This window comes from Harpegnathos saltator, unplaced genomic scaffold, assembly GCF_003227715.2.
Source record: "Harpegnathos saltator strain DR-91 unplaced genomic scaffold, Hsal_v8.6 scaffold433, whole genome shotgun sequence".
Classification (NCBI taxonomy): Eukaryota; Metazoa; Arthropoda; class Insecta; order Hymenoptera; family Formicidae; genus Harpegnathos; species Harpegnathos saltator.
The window spans coordinates 199,013-225,865 of NW_020230243.1; the positions used below are offsets into that span (position 1 = coordinate 199,013).

General features: G+C 34.4%; 3 protein-coding genes across 4 annotated transcripts; all 3 read right to left on the bottom strand.

Annotated features, from left to right (window-relative positions):
• Positions 1 to 229: 229 nt before the first annotated feature.
• LOC105187403 (uncharacterized) lies at positions 230 to 2,264 on the bottom strand. The gene is made up of 3 exons (XM_011148178.2): positions 1,938 to 2,264; positions 1,462 to 1,693; positions 230 to 1,170 (listed from the first exon to the last, which is right to left on the bottom strand). The coding sequence occupies exons 1-3, from the start codon at positions 2,014 to 2,016 to the stop codon at positions 723 to 725; spliced, it is 759 nt and encodes a 252-aa protein (XP_011146480.1). The 5' UTR covers positions 2,017 to 2,264; the 3' UTR covers positions 230 to 722.
• A 756-nt stretch (positions 2,265 to 3,020) lies between these two features.
• Positions 3,021 to 6,281, bottom strand: LOC105187404 (uncharacterized). 2 transcript variants are annotated; one of them, XM_025301605.1, is made up of 5 exons: positions 6,204 to 6,281; positions 5,470 to 5,560; positions 4,948 to 5,172; positions 4,693 to 4,860; positions 3,021 to 4,391 (listed from the first exon to the last, which is right to left on the bottom strand). In XM_025301605.1, exons 2-5 carry the CDS (start codon positions 5,515 to 5,517, stop codon positions 4,110 to 4,112), a joined length of 723 nt encoding a protein of 240 aa, XP_025157390.1. In that variant the 5' UTR covers positions 5,518 to 5,560; positions 6,204 to 6,281; the 3' UTR covers positions 3,021 to 4,109. The 2 variants fall into 2 exon arrangements, with proteins under 2 accessions (XP_025157390.1, XP_011146481.1); XM_011148179.2 differs by lacking the exon at positions 6,204 to 6,281 and having other exon boundaries at positions 5,470 to 5,599.
• A 15,410-nt stretch (positions 6,282 to 21,691) lies between these two features.
• Positions 21,692 to 22,231, bottom strand: LOC112589225 (uncharacterized). The gene is made up of 2 exons (XM_025301608.1): positions 21,974 to 22,231; positions 21,692 to 21,765 (listed from the first exon to the last, which is right to left on the bottom strand). The coding sequence occupies exons 1-2, from the start codon at positions 22,229 to 22,231 to the stop codon at positions 21,703 to 21,705; spliced, it is 321 nt and encodes a 106-aa protein (XP_025157393.1). The 3' UTR covers positions 21,692 to 21,702.
• Positions 22,232 to 26,853: the final 4,622 nt, after the last annotated feature.

The following is a 26,853-nucleotide window of genomic DNA, read 5'->3' on the forward strand; positions in this document are numbered from 1 at the left end:
CCAAATTTATTTTACAGTTAAGATAAAATTGTTCTGGATACCGTTTAAGATACAGCTGATGCTTCAATAAAAAAATTTATTTTCGGACTGCGAAAACGTAATTTGTCTTATTGAACTATCGTCTGGTATTGTAAAATGCTTCGAAAAAAAATTGTCCAAATTATATCAATTTCAAGTCTACAATCGTGTTTGCGTAAGGTCTAAAACATTTAAGTCTAGGATAGATCTGTATATATTACTTGAGATAAGATTAGCAGCATAAAATGGTCACGATTGCGAGCGACAATTCGCGGGCTTGATCGGTTATGATAAAAGCTGAAATGATAGTATACGAGAAATTTAACGTTGCAAATTTAGCGAAGAAATTGTGAACAACGTATAGGTATTTTTATCGTACTTTTATCCATCGAATGAAAGAACAATAAAGAGACACTATGCCGTGTACCGTGTACCGTGTACCGTGTATTATCATGTGAATTCTATCATAACTATAAACCTGTGAGCACTCGTTCGCATTTGATGTGTACAAAACTCGATCGGAGAAAAAAAGCCATTTTCCAAAGCAGAGTATACTTAATTTTCCTAATAAAATAATAAATAATTTTCGACACAATATAATAAATAGCTAGTACATAACTCATTGTGCAAACGAGTAACATTCACTATAAAATAATTAGTTTCCTCGTCACGACGATAAAATCAACAGAAAACAACAGAATGGTTTAGCGAGTCATTAACACGTCAATTGGGAAATGCATATAGATCTTAGTCGAGATGATTTGGATCATTTCAGCTACAACGTCTTCGAGGTAATGGTTTAATTCTGAAGTCAATGATTCCCACTCTCTTAGAAAATAATCATTTGCTACTTGAGTTAGACTACTGCTACCTCTACCTTTTTGTTCTTTTTTAGTGAACACCTCTCCAATATTTCTGAATACCACGGTGACGTTATCCACGGAGAAATATTGCATTTTGTTTTCTCCGTCCTCAAAATTCGCGCCTTGTATAATAATTTCAGCAGTGACGTTCGTAATATTGCTACTTAAGTCGTATCTACTACTTTTAATAAACGTAGACCCGATCAAGGCGTATGGGTCGAGCTTAGTAAATACATTGACGAATGGAAAGTACGCGAGAAACTGAATATAATCATTCTTGTCTGAAACACTAAGAACAACAATTTTAAGATAATTTTGTGCTTTGTTGGTTACCAACTGCGGACGGATTCATCATGTGAATCGTCTCAGTTGGCCAAGTTACTATCATTTTTTACGGCGAATATTGTCCGAATGTGTTAATTGATCGCTTAGCACATTTTTAAGATCTTTAGCGCTCTCTTCGGACAATGTGAGAATTCTCTAACCGACAATATTCGTCGTACATGTGAAATATTGGCTTAACTGTATCGAACGCCGAACGATTCGCCGACGTGTCATCTGTTACATAATAATTACTTACTTGACTTCCCTTATCGTGAAATTTGTTATACCATTGACAAGTGTATCTCTACACTTCATCAGACGAACAAACCGGTTTTGAAAGTCTATTTTTTGAAACTTCACATAATATGGCTCAAAAGAGGAGATATTCAAACGTGAAACACCCTGCATTAAGTAAGGCTTCATCGATTCCAGACTTTGCGGTAAGCATGTTTGGAGACTCAATTTTGGACATGTGTGGAGATTTGGTACTAAAAACAAAATAAACTGTCCTTGCAATCTTTTATCCACATATATATCAAAGCGACGTATGTCATCAATCTCATGTTCTATCTGGAAAGCGCGCGATTCTCGTGAGAAAAAAAATCGACGCGGATCGACGAATACGAGAGATCGCGCGTACCTATTACAAGATAGTTGCAGAAAACTGAACATTATACATGCTTATACTCGTTGGAGAATATTACTTTATCGGACGATCGCTGTGTTACTTACATTCGTCTCTTAGGTTGATGGCAGACATCTTCGCGATGAAACCGCTCGTTATAACGAGGAAAGCAAAGATGGTATGCATTGTTGCTTGCGAAAAGGTCTTTGCTACAATTCAAACTTAACGAAACGCTAAGCGATTTTGACGACAGATTTATCAGCAATAGTGTAATCGGTGTGTTTTCAGCGATAATCCAGCCACTCACGTTGTTCTCTATCTCATGACTTTCGTTAACATACCTGTTGGACGTCGAGAGTGTATTTTAAGCACAGCGATCACGCGTCGGCAGAATGTAAATCACGAGTTGTCTCTTTGTTTAGTATTGATGCGGAGACACAGTGAGAGAATAATGATAAATATGTAAACATTTGACGAATGTTTTCGCTAAATTCTTGCAAAAAATCTCCTTTCATGATTGTCATCCGCCGAAGTGATTAAGTGGAACAAAAGAAAGTGTCGGTTAAAATTATAACATTGATTCTTACTCTAACGCATTATTTTAAATTGGAGACTTGAATTGATGACTTCAGTTCTCGAAAAGTTAATATTTAGAAAGATCGATTCGCGTTCATCGGGAAATTATAATTAGTAGATTTTCATGAAAAATGATAATGCACTGGGCGAGAAAATATTTGAATATAAAATATATATCTCTTCCGATTTTTAATAACTTCGACTTACGTTGCTACTACTTGTTCAGGACCACATAAAATCTCCCGTGGATGTTTATTATCGCAAATATTATTGTAGAATTTTGTATCCGAGAAACATTCTTCATCTAATAATGACATTCTTTATTTAATAACGACAATAACAATAGCAATTAATAATAGCAGCTTTATTAAGCATAATAATAGTTATAATATCAATCATGCGATAATCGTTATATATACTACTGTGATCAAAAAATATTCGAACTTTATTTTTAAAAATCAAAATTACAATTCAATCATCAAAAGTCTTATAGTCTCTTTTAAAGTAGTCCCCATTGCTTGCAACGTACATATGCCAGCGTTTGATCCAATCCTGGAAATATCGGAAATACGCGGCAGATGGTATTTAATTCACGCAACGATTTTTCTTTGATGTCTTCAATCGATTCGAAACGCTGTCGGCGAAGTGATTTTTTCAGTAGGGGGAACAGAAAAATGTCTCATGGGGCCACGTCTGGTGAATATGGTGCTTGCGGAGCGACATTCATTGAGCTTTTTGTCAGAAATTCACGCACAAGTATCGAGGTATGCGATAGTACGTTGTCGTGATGCAAAATCCACGAGTTGTTTTCCCACAATTTCGGTCATTTCTTACGGATTATGTGCTGGCACGATTCAAATGATATTCCAACTTCATCTGCTATCTCTCGCACAGTCAATTGACGATTTTGGAGCACCAATTCTTTTACTTTCTCAATGTGAGCGTCATCCGTTGACGTTGATGGTCTTCCAGAGCGTGGGTCGTCTTCAACGGATTCTCATCTTTCTTGAAACTTCTTAAACCACTCAAACGTATTTGTTTTTGATAAACAATCATCGCCATTTTTGCAACCTTTTTGCAACCTTTTTGAATGCATTTGTGAACGAAATTCTGTTCGCAACACAAAATTTCAAACAAATTCTTTGCTCCATATTTTTCGATATCGTAAAAATCACCGTACACAATAATCTTCACTAACATAAACAACTGCCACTTTCAAATGGCTTGAAGGAATGCTATGATTTTTTCATCAAATGTGAAGGACATATGTACCAACTTAAGAAAGCAAACGAATTTGATTTACAGTTTACCTGCGATTTTTAAAAAATAAAGTTCGGATACTTTTTGATTACAATAATATCACAATTCATGTCCAAAAAACAAAACAACAGCATTACAGCCGACATCGATGTTTGGCCTGAGTAAATGTGATAATTGTTACGATAATTGAATTATTGTACAATTGTTGCGAAATCGGCGGTGGGAGCGGTGCTGAGGGAAAGCGAATTGCTGTTGAAAGCGAGTCTTGCGCGGATCGTTTGTATAAAAGTCCGAATAAAATCAGGGATACATCGCGACGCGCCGTCGCGACGTTGCCCTCCTCGAATGTTGACGACATCTCGGAGAATGCACTTATTGCACTCTCGAAACAGAGTAAGAATAAACTGCTGTTGGCGAGTGTCGCATGTAAACTCTTTAAGTGATTAGTGCGCAATTTGTGACATACATTCTTTAACTTTCGATAGGTGATCCTCGCCAATTGTATGGATCGTCTTGAGAACTTCCGTCAAGCACTTTTCGCCCTCTGTTAATTTATCCTTGTATTTTGCTGGCTCTTTATCTACGATATGTTCGGCTTCATCCATAACGTTGTAAACATTTTCGTCCTCCAGGTGTCTCAATATATGCCTCTCTTCGCAACCCGTGTGGGTTCTCTTACAGGCCCAGAAATAATAGTCTACGTTATATTGCAAATCACGTACTCTCTGTAAGGAAATTAATGCAATTCGACACTTCAAGACTCCACGGTCGATGTGCTTCTCGACCGCGATTTAAAGATTCCTTTTTTCAAAGTCCGATTATTCTTATCGACGATTAACTGACAGAATTAGCAACTGAAATTCTTAATTTCTCTCTCTCTCCCTCTCTCTCTCTCTCTTTTTTTTCTCTCTCTCTCACGCACGTACACATACGCGCGCTTCTTCAACATAAATTAGGATTCTGCAGGTTAATCCTCGATTCAAATAATGGGAGTTTGTAACAACGATCAATGATATGAGAACGTACATAAATCATGTGCCGCAGCTTTCTACACAGTTCCATGTAGGCTATCTTTATCTCTGTGATACAATATCTACCCTCGAATATTAGTTGTGGGAGTTTTTGATTGAAATTAGTGGCCCACACGTGGCAATGGACCACGTCAACACTACCATCAGTAAAGTTTACTATAGCCTGAGAAAAAAGAAAAATGAGCAAACGAAGAATATAATTTTATGTATCATACTTCTCGGCTATGGATGGATTCGGACGATTACTTACATGTATTTCTCTTTTTAAACGATCTGTGTAGTTGTCGTGAGTTAGTATTTGCATATAATGTTCTCCCAAAGTGTACCCGAAGCTATCGTTCTTGATAAACGTTTTATTGTAAAGCTGTTCCAGTTTCTCTAAACGGGACGCAAAGATTGACGGTATTTCTGCTACTGGATACTTCGCAGATCTATCCTCCATATATTCATCCTTTACTGTGTCAAATGCACTGACCTAGAATCAAACGAGAAGTGCTTTATATCGACGAGTGTTATATTGCGTTAGTTTAAGCAAGCATATATCCTCTCACAATTCTTGTCAATAGCGTATTTCTGCGCTTTAGCTTAATCTACACTTATATTCTATTAATTGGGTATCTTTTTTATAATAATTGATTTTCACACGCCAATTTTGAGTTTGACCGAATTTCGATTATAAAGCAAGCTTAACCCAGCTCAACTGTCGCAAAGACAAAATCCTTCTTTTCCAAACAAGCCATATTGTTATTTAAAAAAAAAAATGAAGACTCACCGCACAAAGTGCAGACAAAATGCACAACGCTATGATTCTCCCTGCCATGTTTCCTTTTCTCGTCCACTCTCGTTTGCTCTCACCGAGACGTCTGGTTGACAAAACCAGATTATTTGACAATGTCATAGAACGTTTACTTATACATATACCCTTTAAATGACTAATCCATTTTTGTATCTCAAACTATCTTAAACAGCGGGGGGGAGGGTATCGGGCGACATTTCCTTGAACGTCACATATCATATTTTGACATCATCGTATCGCAACGAATGGATTTTTCTTCTCTGTCGATTGTCTTGTTAAAATAACATGCCGCACAAATGAGCGTAACAACTTGTGATATTTAAATATCGGAACGAAGTATATCGTGTGCAATTCTTTCGTCGAGAACACTGTCACGTGTTCTCGTTCGCGCGTTCGCGTTCGATATATAGGGTGGTTTAAAAGTCTGGAAACGGCTAATTATCTATGAAAATAACGCTCTTGTAAGAAAATGTTTCAAACAAAAGTTGTAGGGTTTTAAGTAACGTACGTATTATATAGCAATATTACTATATACAAGTATACAAACTGTATACTTGTATTTTATTTGGGTATCTTTTCATAATAATACATTTTCACATGCCAATTTTGAGTTTGACTGAATCTCTATTATAAAGCAAGCTCAACTGTCGCAAAGACAAAATCCTTCTTTTTCAAATAAGTCACATTATTTAAAAAAAATAAAAACTCACCACATAAAATGCAGACAAAATGCACAATACTATGATCTTCCCTACCATGTTTCTTCTTTTCGTCCACTCTCGTTTGCTCTCACCGAGATGTCTGGTTGACGAAACCAGATTTTTTGACAGTTACATTACATAGAACGTTTGCTTATAAAATGACTAATCTATGCTTTCATGTCAAACTATATTGAACAAGAGCGGGGGAGATATTGGGCGACATTTGACAACCTGAACGTTACATATCATATTTTGAGATATCTGTATCGCGTATAGATTTTTCTTCTCTGTCGATTCTCTTGTTAAAATAACATGCCGTACAAATGAACGTGAATAATAGCTTGCGATATTTAAGTATCGGGACGGAGTGCACCGTTTTCGGTGTGCAATCCTGTCATCGAAAACATTGTCGCGTGTTTTTGTTCGCGCATTCGGGTTCACGTTCGATATTCAAATAAGTAAATACAATATTCAAAAACGACCGCGATTCATTCTCGGAGAATCCTCGTTTCTCTGCGAAGGATATATCGAGATGTATCTTGTGTGCGGATAGTACACATAAAAAAATATCATCGTAGTACTTAAGAAAAGTGATTATTTAGCTCATTTCCTGTTTCCGTAAGTAATCGTAATTTCCGGCAAGGAACATTTTCTTGATAACAATTTTAAAATATACTTATCAGAAATTTTGTACTCATCAGAAATTTTATAAAAACTCGTTTCGTCATGCACTTAAAAGAAAAATTTATTTTCTTTCCAACAATATTATAAAAATGACACTGTATGTAAATGAAACCAATTGAATTTCTTTTATATTCCACAATTTGGTTTATTTTAACATTCTCGACTGAAGTGCCAAACATATTAGGATTCATAACGTATTTTGGTGCTTATGACAAATTCATGACAGTTCTGCAGATATAAACTTGCGAAATACTTGAAATAATTAATAGGGATAAGTTCGGGATAGATGGGCACATTTTTATTATTGGAATACATTTGTGTAATTGTAATGAATGATCAACAACATGTGAACATCCTTAGCAAAGAATAATGTTTAAGGTACAGAAAAATTTTGGTGAAAAAGAATTCATGGGACGCAATAATAACGAAATATTAAAATATTATGTGAGGGATAGATAGTCAGTATTCGGGTTAAATGGTCATACATAAAAGGATAGTTGAGCATGCCTATAATAATGTGGAAATTTCTTTATCTTTATTTATTTTTTTAGTATTTTACACCCATTTATTAATTATTAATTTTTGTTGATTCTTTTATTGATTATTAATAAAATAAAACATTTCCACAAGTTTCTTGTAGAAACCAAGTACATTGGAGAACATTGGAACATTGGAGAAAAACCTTTGTGAAGTTAGCCCCACCTTTTCAAAATTTGAAAAAATGAGCAGAGTCCTGATTGAGTTCTAGAGTTTTCTATCAATAAAAAAAAGAGTTCCGTTGATTAAAGTGGTCAAAACACGAAATAAAGTTATGGGGGAACCAACTTCACAATTGCGTAAATTTTAAAAGGCCATAACTTTTTTATCTTAAACTTTAGCGCTTTGATGCTTAAAGAAAATCGATAGAACTCTTCGGGAGGCTATCAGAATTTACAAGAAATTGACCGATTTTTTAAAAAAAATTTTCTCTTGTACTCAGAAAATTCAGCACCTGCGATATTTTGATGAGGTACAACTCTTTCATTTCTGCTCGAATCGATTCAAGTCATAAGGAAAACCAATAGAACTCTTCGGGGAGTTATCAGAACTCTCAAGAAATTGACCGATTTTCGAAAAAAATTTTTCTCCTAGTTGGACTTAGAAAATTCAGCATCGACGATACTTCGATGAGCTAGAACTCTTTCATTTCTGCTCCAATCGATTCAAGTCATAAGGAAAACCGAGAGAACTCTTCGGGGGGTTACCAGAACTCCCGTCTGGACTGCGAAATTACGAAAAAATATGCAGCTTTTGGGGATTTAGGAAATATCTAAAAACTCGGATGCATTTGTAGTTTCTTTATCTTCGGCCACAGCGCGGCAATTTATAAGGATATTCGATAGAACTCTTGTGGGGGCTACGAATACTTTCGTCGGAACGCCAAAATTACGAAAAAAACTCACTTTTATGGGACTTAGAAAATTTCTTTATACCTCTGTCGTACGTATTTTTTCTTTATATGTCTTTTTTTCAAAATAGTTAAAGATTGACTTCTTTTTCACCTGGCGACTTTTTCTTCAAGATAAATAAAGATTGACATATGTTTCAATTATTGGTTACTTTACCACTCGATGTAGCAAGCGGATTTAAAATTAGTAAATTTATAAAGATGCAAATCGATGTCGAATGAATACAGGAGCCGCTGAAAGTAGATATGTTTTTAATTTTTTTCCTTTCATTTAAATGAAGTATGCGCAAAAAGTTACTATAATAATACGTTTAATATAAATTTTATACGTAACAGTAATTGAGCGTTAGCGTGTTAATAATAACGGTAATATTAATAGTAATTGTAATAATAGTATGTTAGACATAAGTACATGTAAGATTTTGTACTGTGTTCTCTTTCTCTCTTTCTCTGCTCGCTTACCTTGCTCTCTATGACTATATGTGTGTGTATGTGCGCGCGCGCGCGCATGCGCACGTGTACATATACAGGGTGTCCCATTTAACCTGACAAATCGTAATATCTGGAAAACTACATGTCGGATGAAAAAAAGTGGGTAATGAAATTTGTTCAGCTCGAAAGGGGACATCCAATGGTATCAAATTCGACCTCCCACCCAAGTCCCGGAGGGTGGGGGTGGGGGGCAACTTTGAAATCTTAAATAGAAACCTCCATTTTTATTGCAGATTCGGATTCTACGCCACAAAATACGTAAGTTTCGTCCGAAACTTTTTTTTTTATTCGTGATAGATGGCGCTGTAATCGCAAAAAATTAGATTTTCTGCAATTCTCCAGAAATGATCATTGGATTGAAAAATAAAAAAATACCTGTTCAATATTTTTAAAAATATTTTCAAAAAACATAATAACAGTTATTCCCCCCCATCTCCTCGGGGTAGGGTGGGTGGTAACGTTCAAATCTCAAATGAGAACCCACATTTTTCATTGCAGAATTAGATTTTACATGAAGTTTTTATGGAAACAATTTTTTTTCATTCGTGATAGATAGCGTTGAATTTTTCCGAGAAACTACTTTTAACGTTACCCAGGAACAACGACGAGGACGTAGTAGCTTTCTGTTCCCTTCGGGATGCTTGTTTTAGGTGAGTCCCCTCGCCTCTCACCATCGGGGTGCTTGATTCAGGTGAGCCCCTTCACCTTCCACCATTTAATTAAATTAAATGCTCAAAATGATGACCTTGAACTTCAATGCACTTGTTGATTCGTGCTTCAAATGCCTGTATACATTTCATAAGTATGTTTGGTGTAATTGCGGCGCAAGCATCCCTTATTCATTGCATCATGTTTTCGCGAATAGTAGGTGTTTCTTTATAAACAGCATCTTTTAAGTAACCCCACAAGAAAAAATCTAGGGAGGTAAGGTCTAGCGATCTGGCTGGTCAGTTCACCGGACCCCGATGGTGAGAGGCGAGGGGACTCACCTAAAACAAGCACCCTGAAGGAAACAGAAAGCTACTACGTCCTCGTCGTTGTTCCTGGGTAACGTTAAAAGTAGTTTCTCGGAAAAATTCAACGCTATCTATCACGAATGAAAAAAAATTGTTTCCATAAAAGCTTCACTTAAAATCTAATTCTGCAATGAAAAATGTGGGTTCTCATTTAAGATTTGAACGTTACCACCCTCCCTACCCCGAGGGAATGGGGGAAATAACTGTTATTATGTTTTTTAAAAATATTTTTAAAAATATTGAACAGGTACTTTTTTATTTTTCAATCCAATGATTATTTCTGGAGAATTGCAGAAAATTTAATTTTTTGCGATTACAGCGTCATCTATCACGAATCAGAAAAAAAGTTTCGAACGAAATTTATGTATTTTGTGGCGTAAAATCCGAATCTGCAATAAAAAATGGAGGTTCCTATTTAAAATTTCAAAGTTGCCCCCCACCCCCACCCCCCGTGAGTGGGGTGGGAGGTCGAATTTGATATCATTGGATGTCCCCCTTCGAGACGAACAAATTTTATTACCCACTTTTTTTGATCCGTCATGTAGTTTTCCAGATATTACGATTTGTCAGGTTAAATGGGACACCCTGTATAACACATGGTATAAGTGCGTGCATGTCAATTAATGTTTTACATAAATTAATATATGAGGACATATCTTTTCTGCCGTTACAGTAGTCCTTTCGGACAACATATCATCATATTTATACCATGTCAGGCCTGTATATATAAAAGCAATATAATGCCCGTTATTATAATAATTACCATACTTAATATATAACCCAATACCTGCTAGGCTATAATTTATATTTCCTATTATGATATTCTTCGCAACATTATCTAAAGTAAAATTAACTCGTTCTATATTTATTCCTTTTAAATATTCAATATCGGTTACAATACTTGTGTCAAAAATTAAATGCGGTCCATAAGAAAGAATACGGCTTGTATGTTTTTTACATTCTCTGCATATTATTGTATTATTTAAAGCAATATTATCGACTGCCTCTTGAATTTGAAAAAAAAAAAAAAAAACGCAAGCGCCCGGGGGCAACCAAAATATGGTGTCGACCCCGGGGCCTATTTCTATTATTTGCACCGGATAAGGAGGGGCAACGGTGGAGGCCGGCATACATGGACAGCAGGTCTTAAAGGATAGCAACCTTTGACTTTGAGAGACCACCAGCTTGTACCACTAGGTACAAGTAACAATGCCTCTCTCTGTAGTCGCCGTGCGCTCGGGATAACGAGCCTCTTGAATAGTACCTAGACCATTTTTCAAAATAATGTCGACATTGATGTTGCATGTTACAGATACACGTACTGGTATAATTATGGCCACAGTTCAGACAATTGTATGACATGGTATAACTTGGTATATCCTTAAATAAATGTTCTGCAAGATGCGCAGCATTAAAATTTGCATTTAAAGAAAATATGCCACGAGCGTATAATTTCCACAGCTTTTTTTTATAAAGAGATATCCTGCACAAAATTTTTGCCCTTGTGAAGTAATCATTAGCAATAATTTGTCTACGCTCGAGAACATCTATAACTGATTTAAAAAAAGATTTTTTGACACAAGGTCACAAACGTTTTCTTTATAATTACTTCGCATACCAGTGCCACTTGCGATGACACGAAAGATAGCATCAAATGCGCAAGTTTCCGTCACAACAATATGTTCCTTATCAACTGTAGTTGGTATACAATACGTGGTATACGTTACATAAATTTCCATTTTTCATAATTAGAATGCCAATCGCTTTTTCGAGTCAATAAAATCCCAATCTGGGCAAGGCGTCAAATAATTTTTCCGAGTTTCTTTAGAAATTCGTTGCGTCTTATCTATTTTCATTTTGGACCGCCAGTTTTTAATTTCATTTAATGACTCGCAATAATCATGCGCTATTGTAGAAGAATCGGTTTCGTTATATTAATAGTTCTTCCTACGCTTACAATTTTTTCTGTTATGTTGGAAACTATCTTTTTAATAAATACACCGCATGATAATTTGAGTCTACCCTCGAAATAATCAATATGAGAAAATATAAATTTGTCGATTCTCATCGGAAGCTTATTTTTAAAAGCACGAGTTTTTATTTCTGCAAATTCAGCTTCTACATATGATAATGTCGCAATTTTTCTATTGTTTTCAAAATATGATCGCATGATGCCTGTCTACAATGGCACATATGACATAAACTCTTAATTTTTTTCGCAGCTTCGATATTATAAAAAGCATTCACCACGTTACCGCTGTTTGATTATTGTGCAATTTCTTATGCCTCGTTGAACACTTTTTCGGCCCAACTAATCCATCCGATTTCCTTATAAAAAACATCAATTTCCTCAACGCAGTCACACATATTATCGACCGAATTTTCTTCAATAGTCATACCTTTTATTATATCGTTAATATCTCTGAGATGAATTTCAGATTGCAATAATAAGTCGTTCTCATCTAACCCAATTTCTTTACTCAGAGCTACTACTAATACCGACTTTATCAAATTTCGAAACTGTTTGAAGTTCTCTATTTGGTACGCTTTTCCTAAGCAACTGAGGAAAAATTGTCTGATTTTAATAGGCTTACCTCTAAGACAATCCCACTTAGCAATGTTTGAGATAAAATGACTAACGTTTAGTCTGATGTAACATGAAAGAATAGTATGACTATTTTGTTTATGAATAATATTATAATAAATTTGAAAATAGTGGCTTACAAGGGACATTCGGCAACGTGGAAATTCAAAAAAATCTGAAACTCTGCATAATTGTAGAGCAGATATACCTAATAACAAAACAATTTTTCGTTGGTGCCCAAAAACGGTTTTAAGGGTGGAAACAACCCCTTGAACCAAGTTGATTTTTGTCTTTCTAAGCGAATATTATCGAAACTATTAAAGATATGAAAAAATGTTTTAGACAAAAGTTTTATGGTTTTAAAAGTACTTTATTATGCTATATTTAGATTTTTTTAAAATGTAAAATTGTGTATAAAATACCCTCCCTCCTTCTCTTTTTTCAAATTGTTAAAATCAATTGTCCAACCAAAATAAAGCTTATTTTATGACAAATTCAACCATATATAATAACATTATGTTTGGAAAAGGCAATATTGAAAAAAAAATTAAAAATGCTTTTATATATATGCTACGCGTACCAAACTTATGGGTTCGCTGCTTGACGATAGCATTTCTTTCTCCCTCATAATTACTGACTATAAAAGGTAAGGAAGGAATAAAAACAGGTAATCTAAGAAAAGAATAAAGTTGATGTTAAGAAGTAAGTTGAAGAAGAACAGCATGATAAGGAGGACGCAGAGAGAGTGTATATAACCCTAATATAGATAATCTTTTAAATTCAATTGTAAAGAACAAATAAGGAAATGAATGATATGAAGAAAAAAGGAGAACACACACGGATTTAATAATGAAAAATATAATTTATAAATTTATTCAGTGTACATTTGTGTGTATGTGTTTTGCTTCATTCAGTATATAGGTTTTATTAATTAAGTAGTCGATATAGATATTCGAGTGAAAGATATCTTATATTTTGGTATGGATTATAATATATACAAATTTTACAGGAATTGAGGACAGTAAAATATTATTTATTCTATATAATTATTACAATAATGATATTGCTCAAAGAAATGTTCAAAACAAAAATATTGCTTGCACCATGCACAACGTATAAAAGCCATTTTACTACAAATGCTACATTTTGGTATACGTTTTTCTTCTTTAAAATAACAATAATCGATTGGATTATGAAATTTTTCAGGCCGTGTTGATAAATAACCACTTTTATACCAGCTATATCTAAATAAATTTCGAAATCTTGGAGAAGACAGTTGATTGTGTGTTAAAGATTGCAATTTTATTATGTTATTACGTAAATCTAAATTTATGTCATAATTATTTATAATAACACTATCAGAAAAGCTTCGAACAAAATTTTTCCAGATTCTGAAACCAAAAACATCTAATGGCTGTATAAAAGCAGTTGTTTTTTTGGTATTGTTAGAATATTTACATGTTTGTCTTTTGGTACAAGTTCTTCCAATTGGTTCGGGCAATGTCCTGTCCATGAATCAAGCAGTAGTATACTTTTCTCTCCAGTGTTTGGTAGATACACTTCTTGGAACCAATTTTTGAAATGTTCAGTTGTCAATTTCCCTGATTTTGAAGCCGCAATGTAAATATTCACTGGTCTAAAAAGAGTTTGTTCTACTTGTGGTCCAAAAACACCAGTAGATTCTTTTAATACTATATACAAAGGCGAAAGGAGATGTCCATCTGCAGATATAATAGGCATAATGGTGTAGCTATGAGTCATAGCAGATAAAGATTGGATAGTAGCTCCAACTGTCTTCACTCCTACATTAGCTAATGTTCTTCCTGCATGTATTTCTAAATTAAAGCCACTTTCGTCCGCATTATAAGTTGATTCAGCACCGATTACATTAATATGTGGCTTTACTGTATTTACAAATTCCTCAGCGTTTTGACGTATAGTTAGATCAGTTAAATGAGAAGACCGCGTTTTAAATGCAGTTATTTTATGTGATGTAATACGATGTGCCTTTTTAAAATTCCATATCCACCAATTTCCTGCTTTAAATGAAGAAAAATCCACTTGTTCCTTTGCTTCTAGTGCCCATTTTCGCAGATTTATATCATGAATAATAAGTCCTCTATTAACAGCTTCTTGGAATTTTATAAGAACATATTCAGCAATAACTACAAGTTTGTCTGTATTTGAACCCTCACGCATTACATGTTCTTGCCATCTGTGCAATTGTTGAATAGATTTTACCTAGAAGAAAACAAATCTCAATATTAAACAATTCGAATTCAAAAATAAAAGAAGTTATATACGAATTAAATGTTCACGAAACATCAAATTGTAAAACTTAAAATAAAAAACAACGCGACTCTAACTATATAATTTACAGCTTTGGTCATAAGTATAAAGCATCTCTAACTCATTGTATTTTCCTAGAAATCAATGCATATACTCATAGTAAATATATAATCTCTTTACAATAAATATTATATTAATATTTCATAATATAATGTGTATATTATATTTATGTATATTATATTTATATTATAATTTATATTATATTAATATTATATTATATTACAATAAATATTGTAAAATAAATATTATTTTCCACATATTCTTATATTATATTTTTTTATTATATTATTTTTCCATATACTCGTATACTATATTATGTTCTCCATATATTCATATAGTATGTTTTTGTTACACAATTTAAATAAATTTTTTGGGATGCTTTATACTTATAGTCAAAGCTGTATGTACAATGACCGACAATGATGCGTTCCGCGAGAGGGGAAATAGAGTTCTCTCTGTCGCGGAACGAATTACTGCCGGTCACTGTACACCGTAAAAGCCTCAAGTATTTTACTATATATTATTCTTCTTATTTTTTAATTAAACTTTACTTTTCTAAAACGATGTTGTACAGAAGTAAGAGATAAATGTCCTTTCTTTCCACTCTTCCAAAATTCGATTGCTTTTTTCTTATAATTTAAGTTTACATTTCCACCTTCATCATCCACAGTGCAAACTTCATTTCCATAATTATCTTCTTCAGCATCAATATCGTACACATCTACAAATTGTACGTCATGCGGTTCTGATGGATCGTCAAAATCAAGTCCCCACTCATGTTCGATCGTAATATCGTGATGTATAGCACTCTTTATTAAATCAGTAATTATATCATGGAGTTCCACCTCTTGATGATTAACAGGAGTTATTGCAATATTTGTGAAATGAAATGTCGCAATTAACAAATTAATAACATTAGCTGGATTTATTACTGACATTATGATACAAATCTTAAGGATATTTTAATTAAACATTTCTCACAGCAATAATAATATACGTACTGCTTCAATAACTGCTTCAATAACACTGAAATGTATTCCAAAATGGACAGCTTTTATATGCAAATGAATGAAGATAACATATGTCAATATAATGAACCTTGATTGCACTGTACTTGATAAAGAGTGCTATTTTGGTCGCACAGTCATAAAACTTGTGACAAGTGTTTTGCATGTTGCCATGATGTACACACACGTGCGCACGTACAAAAACACACATACACACACACATATTTATTTATATTTACGTGTGTCGTTTAAATTAATGAAAAAGGTAGCCGCAATGTTGGCAAAATAAACGTCTATTACGTGAAATTTTATAATTTATAACATTTTTAAATATTAGTGACTGTATCCTTATCATGCTATTTTTCTCCTACTTACTTCTTAACATCAACTTTATTGCTTTTTTAGATTTTCTATTTTCTTCCTTCCTTATCTTTTACAGTTTGCAATTATGAGGAAGATTTGAGGAAGAAAGAAATGCCATCGTCAAGTAGCGAATCCTTAAGTTTGGTACGCGTAGCATACATATAAGAGCATGTTTAATTTTTTTTTCAATATTGCCTTTTCCAAACATAATGTTATTATATATGGTTGAATTTGTCATAAAATAAGCTTTATTTTGGTTGGACAATTGATTTTAACAATTTGAAAAAAGAGAAGGAGGGAGGGTATTTTATACACAATTTTACATTTTTAAAAAATCTAAATATAGCATAATAAAGTACTTTTAAAACCATAAAACTTTTGTCTAAAACATTTTTTTATATCTTTAATAGTTTCGATAATATTCGCTTAGAAAAACAAAAATCAACTTTGTTCAAGGGGTTGTTTCCACCCTTAAAACCGTTTTTGGGCACCAACGAAAAATTGTTTTGTTATTAGGTATATCTGCTCTACAATTATGCAGAGTTTCAGATTTTTTTGAATTTCCGCGTTGCCGAATGTCCCTTGTTAGATGAGAGTAGCCAGCAAATATACGTGCGAGTGCATTTACAATTGCTTTTCTAAAGTCGAAAACTACCATCCGTGGCACTGGAGAACCACCCCTAATTATTTCAGATAAGAAATAATTTATTATAGAGACATCTTGTTTTGTAGATACCATCTGGAATACTGGGAAGCTACCAACTTCCGAAATACATGTGATTTGATATAAAAATATGATTTTTCACCATTTGGCAAATGTATTTTCTTCCCAATACTTCCAGTAGCATCTATCGCAAGGAAGCAATTTATGTCTTGTTTATGGGATTTCTTGTACATTAAACGTTGTTCTTCGCTCCAGTACATACAAAAAAATGGATTAATTCCAATATTACGAATGGTTTGAGGAAACTTTGTATATTTAGCTATTTGTACATTTTTTATTGGGTCAGTACTACTGAATTCTAGACGTTTTTCTAGTTCGGTTTGTTTAGCTTTGCGCAATACTGTAGTATCGTATAAAATTGGTGGAACACTATCTCCAAATTTCATGAGTCTATTGGCTTCTTCATTATGCCACACATTTGCACTTTCCTTACTATCTAACATTTGCTCGCAATTTCCATACGCAATGGGCCGTGTAATTGTCTTTTCTTTTTGCGTGGAATGTTCGAAGAAAAGCCAGTGAGCATACATTTAAATATGACATCGATCGTTTTCTTAGGCTTACTGTGCAAGATACCCTCCAAGTGTGCAGCGCATTCCTTACATCTACCAGTAAATTTTGCGTAACATTTTGCATCGTTATTTGTAAAAACTTTTGCACGCTTGAAAGAAATTGCACATGGTAATGCTACCTGTTGCCATATCTTTTCCGCAAATACATGCGTCCATTTCCCGCATTGTAGTGTTACATAATTTCGTCCGTAACGTCCATATGTCTGATGTATTGGTTTCATACATAGCCATTTCTCTTCAGATATTAATAGCTTAAATTTTTTTACGGATCCACTTTCGGTTAAGGATGAGTTATTTATGTCTGATACATTTAATGAAGTATTTTTAGAACTGTTTACACTTTTAGTATTTATTTGAAATGCTTGTAACACGGCGCTGTGTATACTATTTCTATCATTTTTTAAAATGGTATAAATGTGCTTTGCAGAAATATAATATTGTTGCACTCACTCTCGCACTCGCGCTTTCACTCGGGTAAATAAAAACACCCGCGTAACGACTAAGAAGCTTTAATATTTACAGAACAACTCGCTCACGCTTTAAACAAGAATAATTCTCTATTTTAATAATTCTGAATTCTCGCGTCTGTTTTCGATGACAGCTTGCCAGAGACTCTCTCAGCTGTTCTTGTTGTTTACTTCTTCTCGATTTTCCGTCGTCAGGACAATCCTCGCTCAGATGTCAAAATCAGCATCAGATGTCTAAGGTTCACGGACAACGGACGTCGCCACAAACGTTGTGGCTCGGACACAACACTATCCCGTACCTGCAAACATCTCAGAAATTATTTTATATATTTCGTTAGGTGGTGGAAATATTTTACCCTCATCATCTACTGTTCGGTAATCTTGATTGGTTAAATAATTAAGTAATTTTACCTTGTCATACATCGTTCTTGATCGTCCTCCTTTGTACCGTGTTGAGTGGAAGAATAGACATTAATGCGTTCGATTCAGTCGTTCTACATCGCCTCGAACACAAATGACGATCGACGACGCACTCCGCGCGGTATCGTAATATGAGAAGCAGCGGCATATCTTTGATTTTCAGTAAACTTTAAATTTTAAACACTGCTTCTTATATTACGACACCGCGCGAAGCGAGAGTGCGTCGCCGATCGTCATTTACGTTCGAGGCGATGTAGAACGACTGAATCGAACGCATTAATGTCTATTCTTCCACTCAACACGGTACAAAGGAGGACGATCAAGAACGATGTATGACAAGGTAAAATTACTTAATTATTTAACCAATCAAGATTACCGAACAGTAGGTGATGAGGGTAAAATATTTCCACCACCTAACGAAATATATAAAATAATTTCTGAGATGTTTGCAGGTACGGGATATTATATTTCTGCAAAGCACATTTATACCATTTTAAAAAATGATAGAAATGGTATACACAGCGCCGTGTTACAAGCATTTCAAATAAATACTAAAAGTGTAAACAGTTCTAAAAATACTTCATTAAATGTGTCAGATATAAATAACTCATCCTTAACCGAAAGTGGATCCGTAAAAAAATTTAAGCTATTAATATCTGAAGAGAAATGGCTATGTATGAAACCAATACATCAGACATATGGACGTTACGGACAAAATTATGTAACACTACAATGCGGGAAATGGACGCATGTATTTGCGGAAAAGATATGGCAACAGGTAGCATTACCGTGTGCAATTTCTTTCAAGCGTGCAAAAGTTTTTACAAATAACGATGCAAAATGTTACGCAAAATTTACTGGTAGATGTAAGGAATGCGGTGCACACTTGGAGGGTATCTTGTACAGTAAACCTAAAAAAGCGATCGATGTCATATTTAAATGTACGCTCACTGGCTTTTCTTCGAACATTCCACGCAAAAAGAAAAGACAATTACGCGGCCCATTGCATACGGAAATTGCGAGCAAACTGTTAGATAGTAAGGAAAGCGCAAATGTGTGACCTCTGTGAAGTTGACCCCTCATTCCTCAATTTTGAAAAAATTATTAGAGTTCTGAATGTCCTTCGCAGAGTTCTAGAGTTCGCAATCCTTTATAAAAAGAGTTCTGTCATTTAAAGTAGAGAAAATACTATTTTAAAAATCGGAGGGCCAACTTCACGACGCCCCTCATTATGTAAAAAATGCAAATTTTTTTAGAGTTCTGGATAGACTTTTAATTGTTCTATAGTTCTAGATAAGTTTTAAAAGTTCTGTTTAAAACACTAAGAAAAATTATAATTATAGTTCTCGAATTAGAAAACGGAAAATGGCAAGAACTCTCTCAATTTTGGTTTTAGCGCGTCGAGTGTTAATAATAATATTTAGAACTCGTGAGGGGCTAACCAGAACTCTGAATAAAATATAGGATTTTCAAAAAAATTGATTGTTTATTAAACACGTAAAATTTTTTTCTCGAAAATCCGGCGTTTCATTCATAGTTCTGGTTAGCCCCTCACGAGTTCTAAAGATTATTATCAATACCCGGAGCGCTAAACCCAAAATTGAAAAAATTTTGCCGATTTTCGTCCCTCGAGACGAATATTTCCATGTCCCTCTGATCGAAAATTCTTTTTCGCAAATCCGACGTTTCATTTAGAGTTCTGGTTAGCCCCACACGTGTTCTAAAAATTATAGTCAACACTCGGAGCGCTAAAACCAAAATTGAAATAGTTCTTGCGATTTTCGTCCCTCGAATCGAATATTTCTATATTCCTCGGATCAAAAATTCTTTTTCGGAAATCCGACGTTATATTCAAAGTTCTGGTTAGCCCCTCACGAGTATTACAGATTATTACGAACACCTGGAGCGCTAAAACCAAAATTGAAAGAGTTCCTGCCGATTTCCGTCCCTCGAGTCGAATATTACCATGTCCTTCGGTTCAAAAATTTTTTTTCGGAAATCCGACGTACCATTCAGAGTTCTGGTTAGCCCCTCACGAGTTCTAAAGGTTATTATTAACATTCGGAGCGCTAAAACCAAAACCAAACAACTCAAAACTGAAATTTAAAACTGAAAAGATTCAGCGACTTTCGCCTTTTGAGCGTCGAGAAAAATTATAATTATTACGTATATTAACTTACTTATAATTAATATACAGGGTGCACGATTCATCTGAAAACATTGAAATATCTCGAGAACTATGCATTGGATAAAAAAAAGTGGTTAATGAAAGTTGTTAGTCTTGAAGGGGGACATCCAATAATACCAAACTCGACCTCCCATCCCACCTCCTGGGAGTGGGGGTTGGGGGCAACTTTGAAATCTTAAATGGAACCCCCATTTTTTATTGCAGATACGGATTCTACGCCACAAAATACGTAAATTTTGTCCGAAACCTTTTTTTGATTCGTGATAGATGGCGCTGTAATCGCAAAAAATTATATTTTCCGCAATTCTCCAGAAATGATCATTGGATTGAGAAATAAAAATACCTGTTCAATATTTTTAAAGAACATAATAAAAGTTATCCCCCCCATCCTCTCGGGGTAGGGTAGGTGATAACGTTCAAATCTCAAATGGGGACCCACATTTTTCCTTGCAGAATTAGATTGTACGTGAAATTTTTATTGAAACAATTTTTTTCATTCGTGATAGATAGCGTTGAATTTTTCCGTGAAACTACTTTTAGCGTTACACAGGAACAACGACGAGGATGTAGTAGTTTTATGTTCCCTTCGGGTGCTTTTTTAATGTGAGTCCCCTTGCCTCTCACAAATCGGGGTGCTTTTTTAATGTGAGTCCCCTTGCCTCTCACTGTTCAATTAATTAGAGTAAATGTTCGAAATTTTTGCCTTCAACTTCAATACACTTATTGATCCTTTTTTCAAATGACTGTACACAGGATAGAAGCATATCTGCGGGAGTTTCAACGCAAGCGTTTCTTATGCGTTCTACCATGTTTTCACGAGTTGTTGGCACTTGTTGATAAACCTTATCTTTTAGGTAACCCCACAGAAAGAAATCCGGCGATGTCAAATCAGGCGACCTAGCAGGCCAATTAATCGGGCCACCTCTGCCAATCCACCGACCATTGTAATCACGGTCTAATACTTCCCGTGCTGCTATTGAGTTATGCGCTGGGCAACCGTCATGCTGAAACCACATACTTTGTCGAACATCCAAGGCAACATCATCAAGTAGTGGTGGTAGTTCCTGTTCCAGGAAATTTCGATATTTGATTCCATTCAAATTACCTTCAATAAAATAAGGACCAATGATTCCACACCAAACGTTAACCGAACAAGGACGTTGATGTTCAACTTGTCATAACCAGTGGGGATTTTCTACACTCCAGTAATGCATGTTATGTCGATTAACTCCACCATGGTTTGTGAATGTAGACTCATCTGAAAATAGTACATTAGCAATGAAATTGGGGTTCGTTTGCATTTGTTGAAGTGCCCATTCACAAAACACCACTCGATTATGAAAATCATCGCCATGAAGTTCTTGATGCAGTGAAATGTGATATGGGTGATACTTATGACGATGCAATATTCTGCGAATACTATCTCCGGAAATTCCGAAATCGCGATGTAATTGCCGAGTGCTTACCTGTGGGTTGTGGTGAACAGCTGCTAGCACAGCTATTTCATTAACTTCTCCTATAACAGTTGTTCTTCGTTTTCTTTTTTTAGTTTGTACGCTGCCATCCGAGATAAAGGCAGTCACAACTTTGTAAAAAAAAGAACGTGAGCGAACATTGTCTGGAAAACGCTCAGCATACAAGGCAACAACATCGTCAACATTCCTCCTACATTCACTATAAATCAGAATCATTTCAATTTTTTCTTCTACGGTTGCAGAATTCATTTTCCACTTGCAATTCTATTCAAAGAATGAAGGGTAGATATGCAGGTAATAAAAACTAGTCGAGTAAAATGAAATTGTTAGAGATGCTTTCAGTTCTAATTCTGAAAGGAAAGTGAGCTTTGACCGCATTGCACTGCCTTTTATAATAAGCCGTAGTTCGCCATACACCCACAGTGACGCGTCGAACAGTTCCCTCTTCGATTCGGGTTCCCATTTGAGATTTGAACGTTACCACCCACCCCGAGAGGATGGGGGGGAATAACTTTTATTATGTTCTTTAAAAATATTGAACAGGTAGTTTTTATTTCTCAATCCAATGATCATTTCTGGAGAATTGCGGAAAATATAATTTTTTGCGATTACAGCGCCATCTATCATGAATAAAAAAAAAAGTTTCGGACGAAACTTACGTATTTTGTGGCATAGAATTCGAATCTGCAATAAAAAATGGGGGTTTCCATTTAAGATTTCAAAGTTTCCCCCAACCCCCACCCCCAGGGGGTGGGGTGGGAGGTCGAGTTTGGTATCATTGGATGTCCCCCTTCGAAATTAACAACTTTTATTAACCACTTTTTTTTATCCAATGCATAGTTCTCGAGATATTTCAATGTCTTCATCAGATAAATCGTGCACCCTGTATATACATATATCTGTAATTTTACTACTTTTACTAATATTATTTATAATATATTATTATTACTTGTATATTAATATTGCTTAAGATATACTTATACTAAATCTTACATTTTTTGTTTTCTTTAGAATCTTTTATTTATTTTTTATTTTTATTTTTTATTTTTTAAGACATACTTATACTAAATCTTATTAAATATTTTTTTGTTTTCTTTAGAAACTTTTTTTATTTTTTTGTATGTGTGATAAATTTTTGTGCATCTTAAAAATATAACTTAAAATTACTGTAGTGAAACTATTATTAAATTTTGTCGCAATTAATGCTAAATGATTAATGTTTTACATAAATAATTAGATGGGGACATATTCTTTCTTTTACCTTTGTTACAGATCGTTTTGACATCATGTCATCATATTTAAACCAATTCGATCCTGTATGGCAGAGCTGGAGACTAAGTGCCCTTTTCGGCCGGATTTCAAGCGGTGGCACCCACCGTTCCCCTTCCACCGCTCCACGCTCAGCGGCCGAGGCGACGATCGCGGATCGCTCAGGCCCGTCGCTACGTAAGATCTCAGCTGGAGCGTACCCTCGTGTTTTATTATAATTATAATTTTTTCCTCCCTTAATAAGGAAGGAAAAAGTTACTCCCCCATCGCTCTCTCTCTCTCCCTCTCTCTCTCTCTCCCTCTCTCTCTCTCTCCCTCTCTCTCTCTCTCCCTCTCTCTCTCTCTCTCTCTCTCTCTCTCTCTCTCTCTCACGCTCGGCTCGTCGGAACAAGCCGAGCGGAGGGCGGGACCTCAAACGGATAGACGAAGTGTCATCAACGAAACGTGCAATCCTTGTGATGCGTGCATGTTGTATGCAACACGTGCATCTTCCGAAAAAATGAAAAAAGTTGTGCAGAAAAAAGCAAACACCGTCCGCTGGGACGCGAACCATCAATATCAACGACACGAGTCTAACGCACTTCCACCAAGCCCACAGATGTCTATACTATACTAGATTGCTAACTTCGATCTTTGACCTATATAAGAGCTGTGTCCCGCCCATTTTCCGGTTCGGTCATGAAGACCGCCAAAACATGGCGGCGGTGTGTGTTTGTAGTGTGTATGTGAATACCCGATGCGTATGTAGTAGTGCGTGGTAGTGCGTATGTGACACCTGATGTGTCTACTACTATTTATGTTAGTAAAACTGCAAATCTACAAACGAGATAATGCCGAATAAGTATTGTAAATTTCAAAAATACGAACAAGAAAGAATATCATTTAAAGATGTGTGTATTAATAAGGTGTTGCTAATCTAAGTGTTTGGTAAAGGTTAAAATTAAATTGAATATATACAGTTCAAAATATGTCAAAGTATTTATATTAATATTTTTTACATACATATAAAGAATAAAATGCAACTTATGTATTATTAAATAATATTAATTTTGTAAATTTGTGTCTGTTACTTGCAGGATTTCTATCTTTCGTTGTTTTTGTAAGTGAATACATTCTAATATTAATAATATTAATAATATTAACAATGTTTAATTGCAAGATAACCCTCACATATTACAAACCTCGAACATTTATTATATATAAATGTATTCTACTTACTTAAATAAGTGATATCCTTTTTTATTCGTATTATTGCAATTAACAATGCAACATGTACTTGGCATTATCTCGTTTATATATTTGCAGTTTTACTAATATAAATAGCAGTAGATACGACACATCAGTGTAGACACATCAGGTATCACATACTTACAGTACAGCACTACTACACACGCATCGGATACTCACGTACGCACTACAAACACACACCGCCGCCATGTTTTGGCGGTCTTCATGGCCGAACCGGAAAATAGGCGGGACACAGCTCTTATATAGGTCAAAGATCGAAGTTAGCAATCTAGTATAGTATAGACATCTGTGACCAAGCCATACTCTCTTTGAGAAACTAGTTCCTTCATTTAGTTGACCAGGCACTCGCGATTTTCAATCGTGATTTTCTCGCAAACGCTTCAACGTCACTCCATATCTTTATATACAATGTTAATTTGTCATGCAAATCTATCAACGCAACGAGTTTCGTCGAAATCGATTGATCTTGATCATCTCTTTGGATTCACGCCGAGAGGGAAACATCAGTCTCAGCCGTGTATCGGGAAGCACAAGGTTTGTTCTTTTTCGAAGCACTTTCTGAATTAGTGTACACTAGTGCAAGAAGTATACACCAAAGCATTCTGTTTTATCGGAAATGACGTCGACATCGCTGTTCTTTTTCGAAGTGCAACAGCGGTCAGTGCAACAGTTCAGTGCACTGGCTACCCCAGATCTTGAGCTAGTGCAGCCAGTTTAGCGGTATTTAGGCATCAAGTCAAAGAAAGAAAATCTGTATTTTATCACATCTTTATTGTAATTATTTGTTTCAACTCACACAGACAATATATATTTCAATAATTTTTTTTTCTTGATATATATTCTTAAGACTATTCTCCTGAATAATCTTAATAAAATAAAATAAAATAAAATTTGTAAATATATTAAAAGGAAATAATGGAAAATATTGATATGAAGAAATCGCACATATACAGAAGGATGTAGAGGGAAATGTTATAATTAATAATGGATACGTCACCTGTGTCTCTGAAAATATTAAATTTTTTATCTAAACACTACAAATTATGTAAATAATCAAATAAAGAATTAAGTTACATGATATATTTGTAGGTGGCATACAATTTGAATTGAGTTACAATAACATTAATTTTGGTTGTAACCAAATACAGTGTTCTGTTGATGGTAAAACATTAATAATACGTGATGATGTTGTAATCGTAGATCAAGAAACAAATAAAGAAAATGATGCTGCGAACTGAATATAATACATTTACCTGGTGTGATGCAAGTACAAAATTATTTTTAAGTATTTATAAAGAGATGAATAAACTGTTCAAGAATAGAAAAATTGCTACAAAAAAAATTTTATGGAATAAGATAACAATACAAATGAATAGTAAAGGATACAATGTAAATGTAATTCAAGTCGAGAACAAGTACAAATCTCTCGAAAGATCCTATAAAAATATAATCTCCAATAGTAAAAAAAACAGGTAGAGGTCGTATGACGTGTCCGTACGAAACGTAAGTATGATATATTGAGTTAATTGAGTTAAAATAAAAAAATATTGTGTGGAATATTGAAAATATTGTGTGGAATATATTAATAAAAAATATTTATAATTATTACAGAGAATTGACTGAATTATTAGGATCAAAACATAGTATCGAACCATTAACTGTGTCTGATAGAGAAGGCCTCATTATAAGAAATGACGTGGCAATAGAGAAATCTTTGTAAGTAGTGCATACATACTTAAATCCTACTTATTTTAATATTATTATATATATCTAAAAAAATATATAAATCTAAATTAATAGGGGCTTATAACATTTTACTAGTACCTAATATCTTTAATTAATATGTAGAATAATGAAAGTTAAGAATAGATAAAGTTTCATGTTCATGTTTTAATTACTTATTTATTATCTATTTACTTAGACCAATAGATGATAATAATGATAATGAATCTATGGATGAGCCAAACATACGAAGTGCACTGGCAACAGATGTACCAACCTCAAAACAGAATTTTGAGACTCAAAACATTGCAAGTAATTGTTCCAAGCAAGTATTGTGCAATAAGTTGAACAAAAATATTTTTTAGTGATGTATAACTAGTTTCAGATTAATCAGAAACATATGTTACAGACATTATTTTAAAAAAATGAGAGGAAACAAATGGGCACTACAGCTCGATTTTTAGAAAGTTGCCAAAAAAGTAAAATCGAACTGTCAACGGACATTGTTGAAGGTAAAAATATTAAGAATGAGATACAAAAGGAGTTGTTAAATGAATACCAAAAAATAAGAATTGCAGAAGAAGAATGTGTTGAACAACTTAAAAAAGCTAATAAATTGAAGGAGGAAAAAA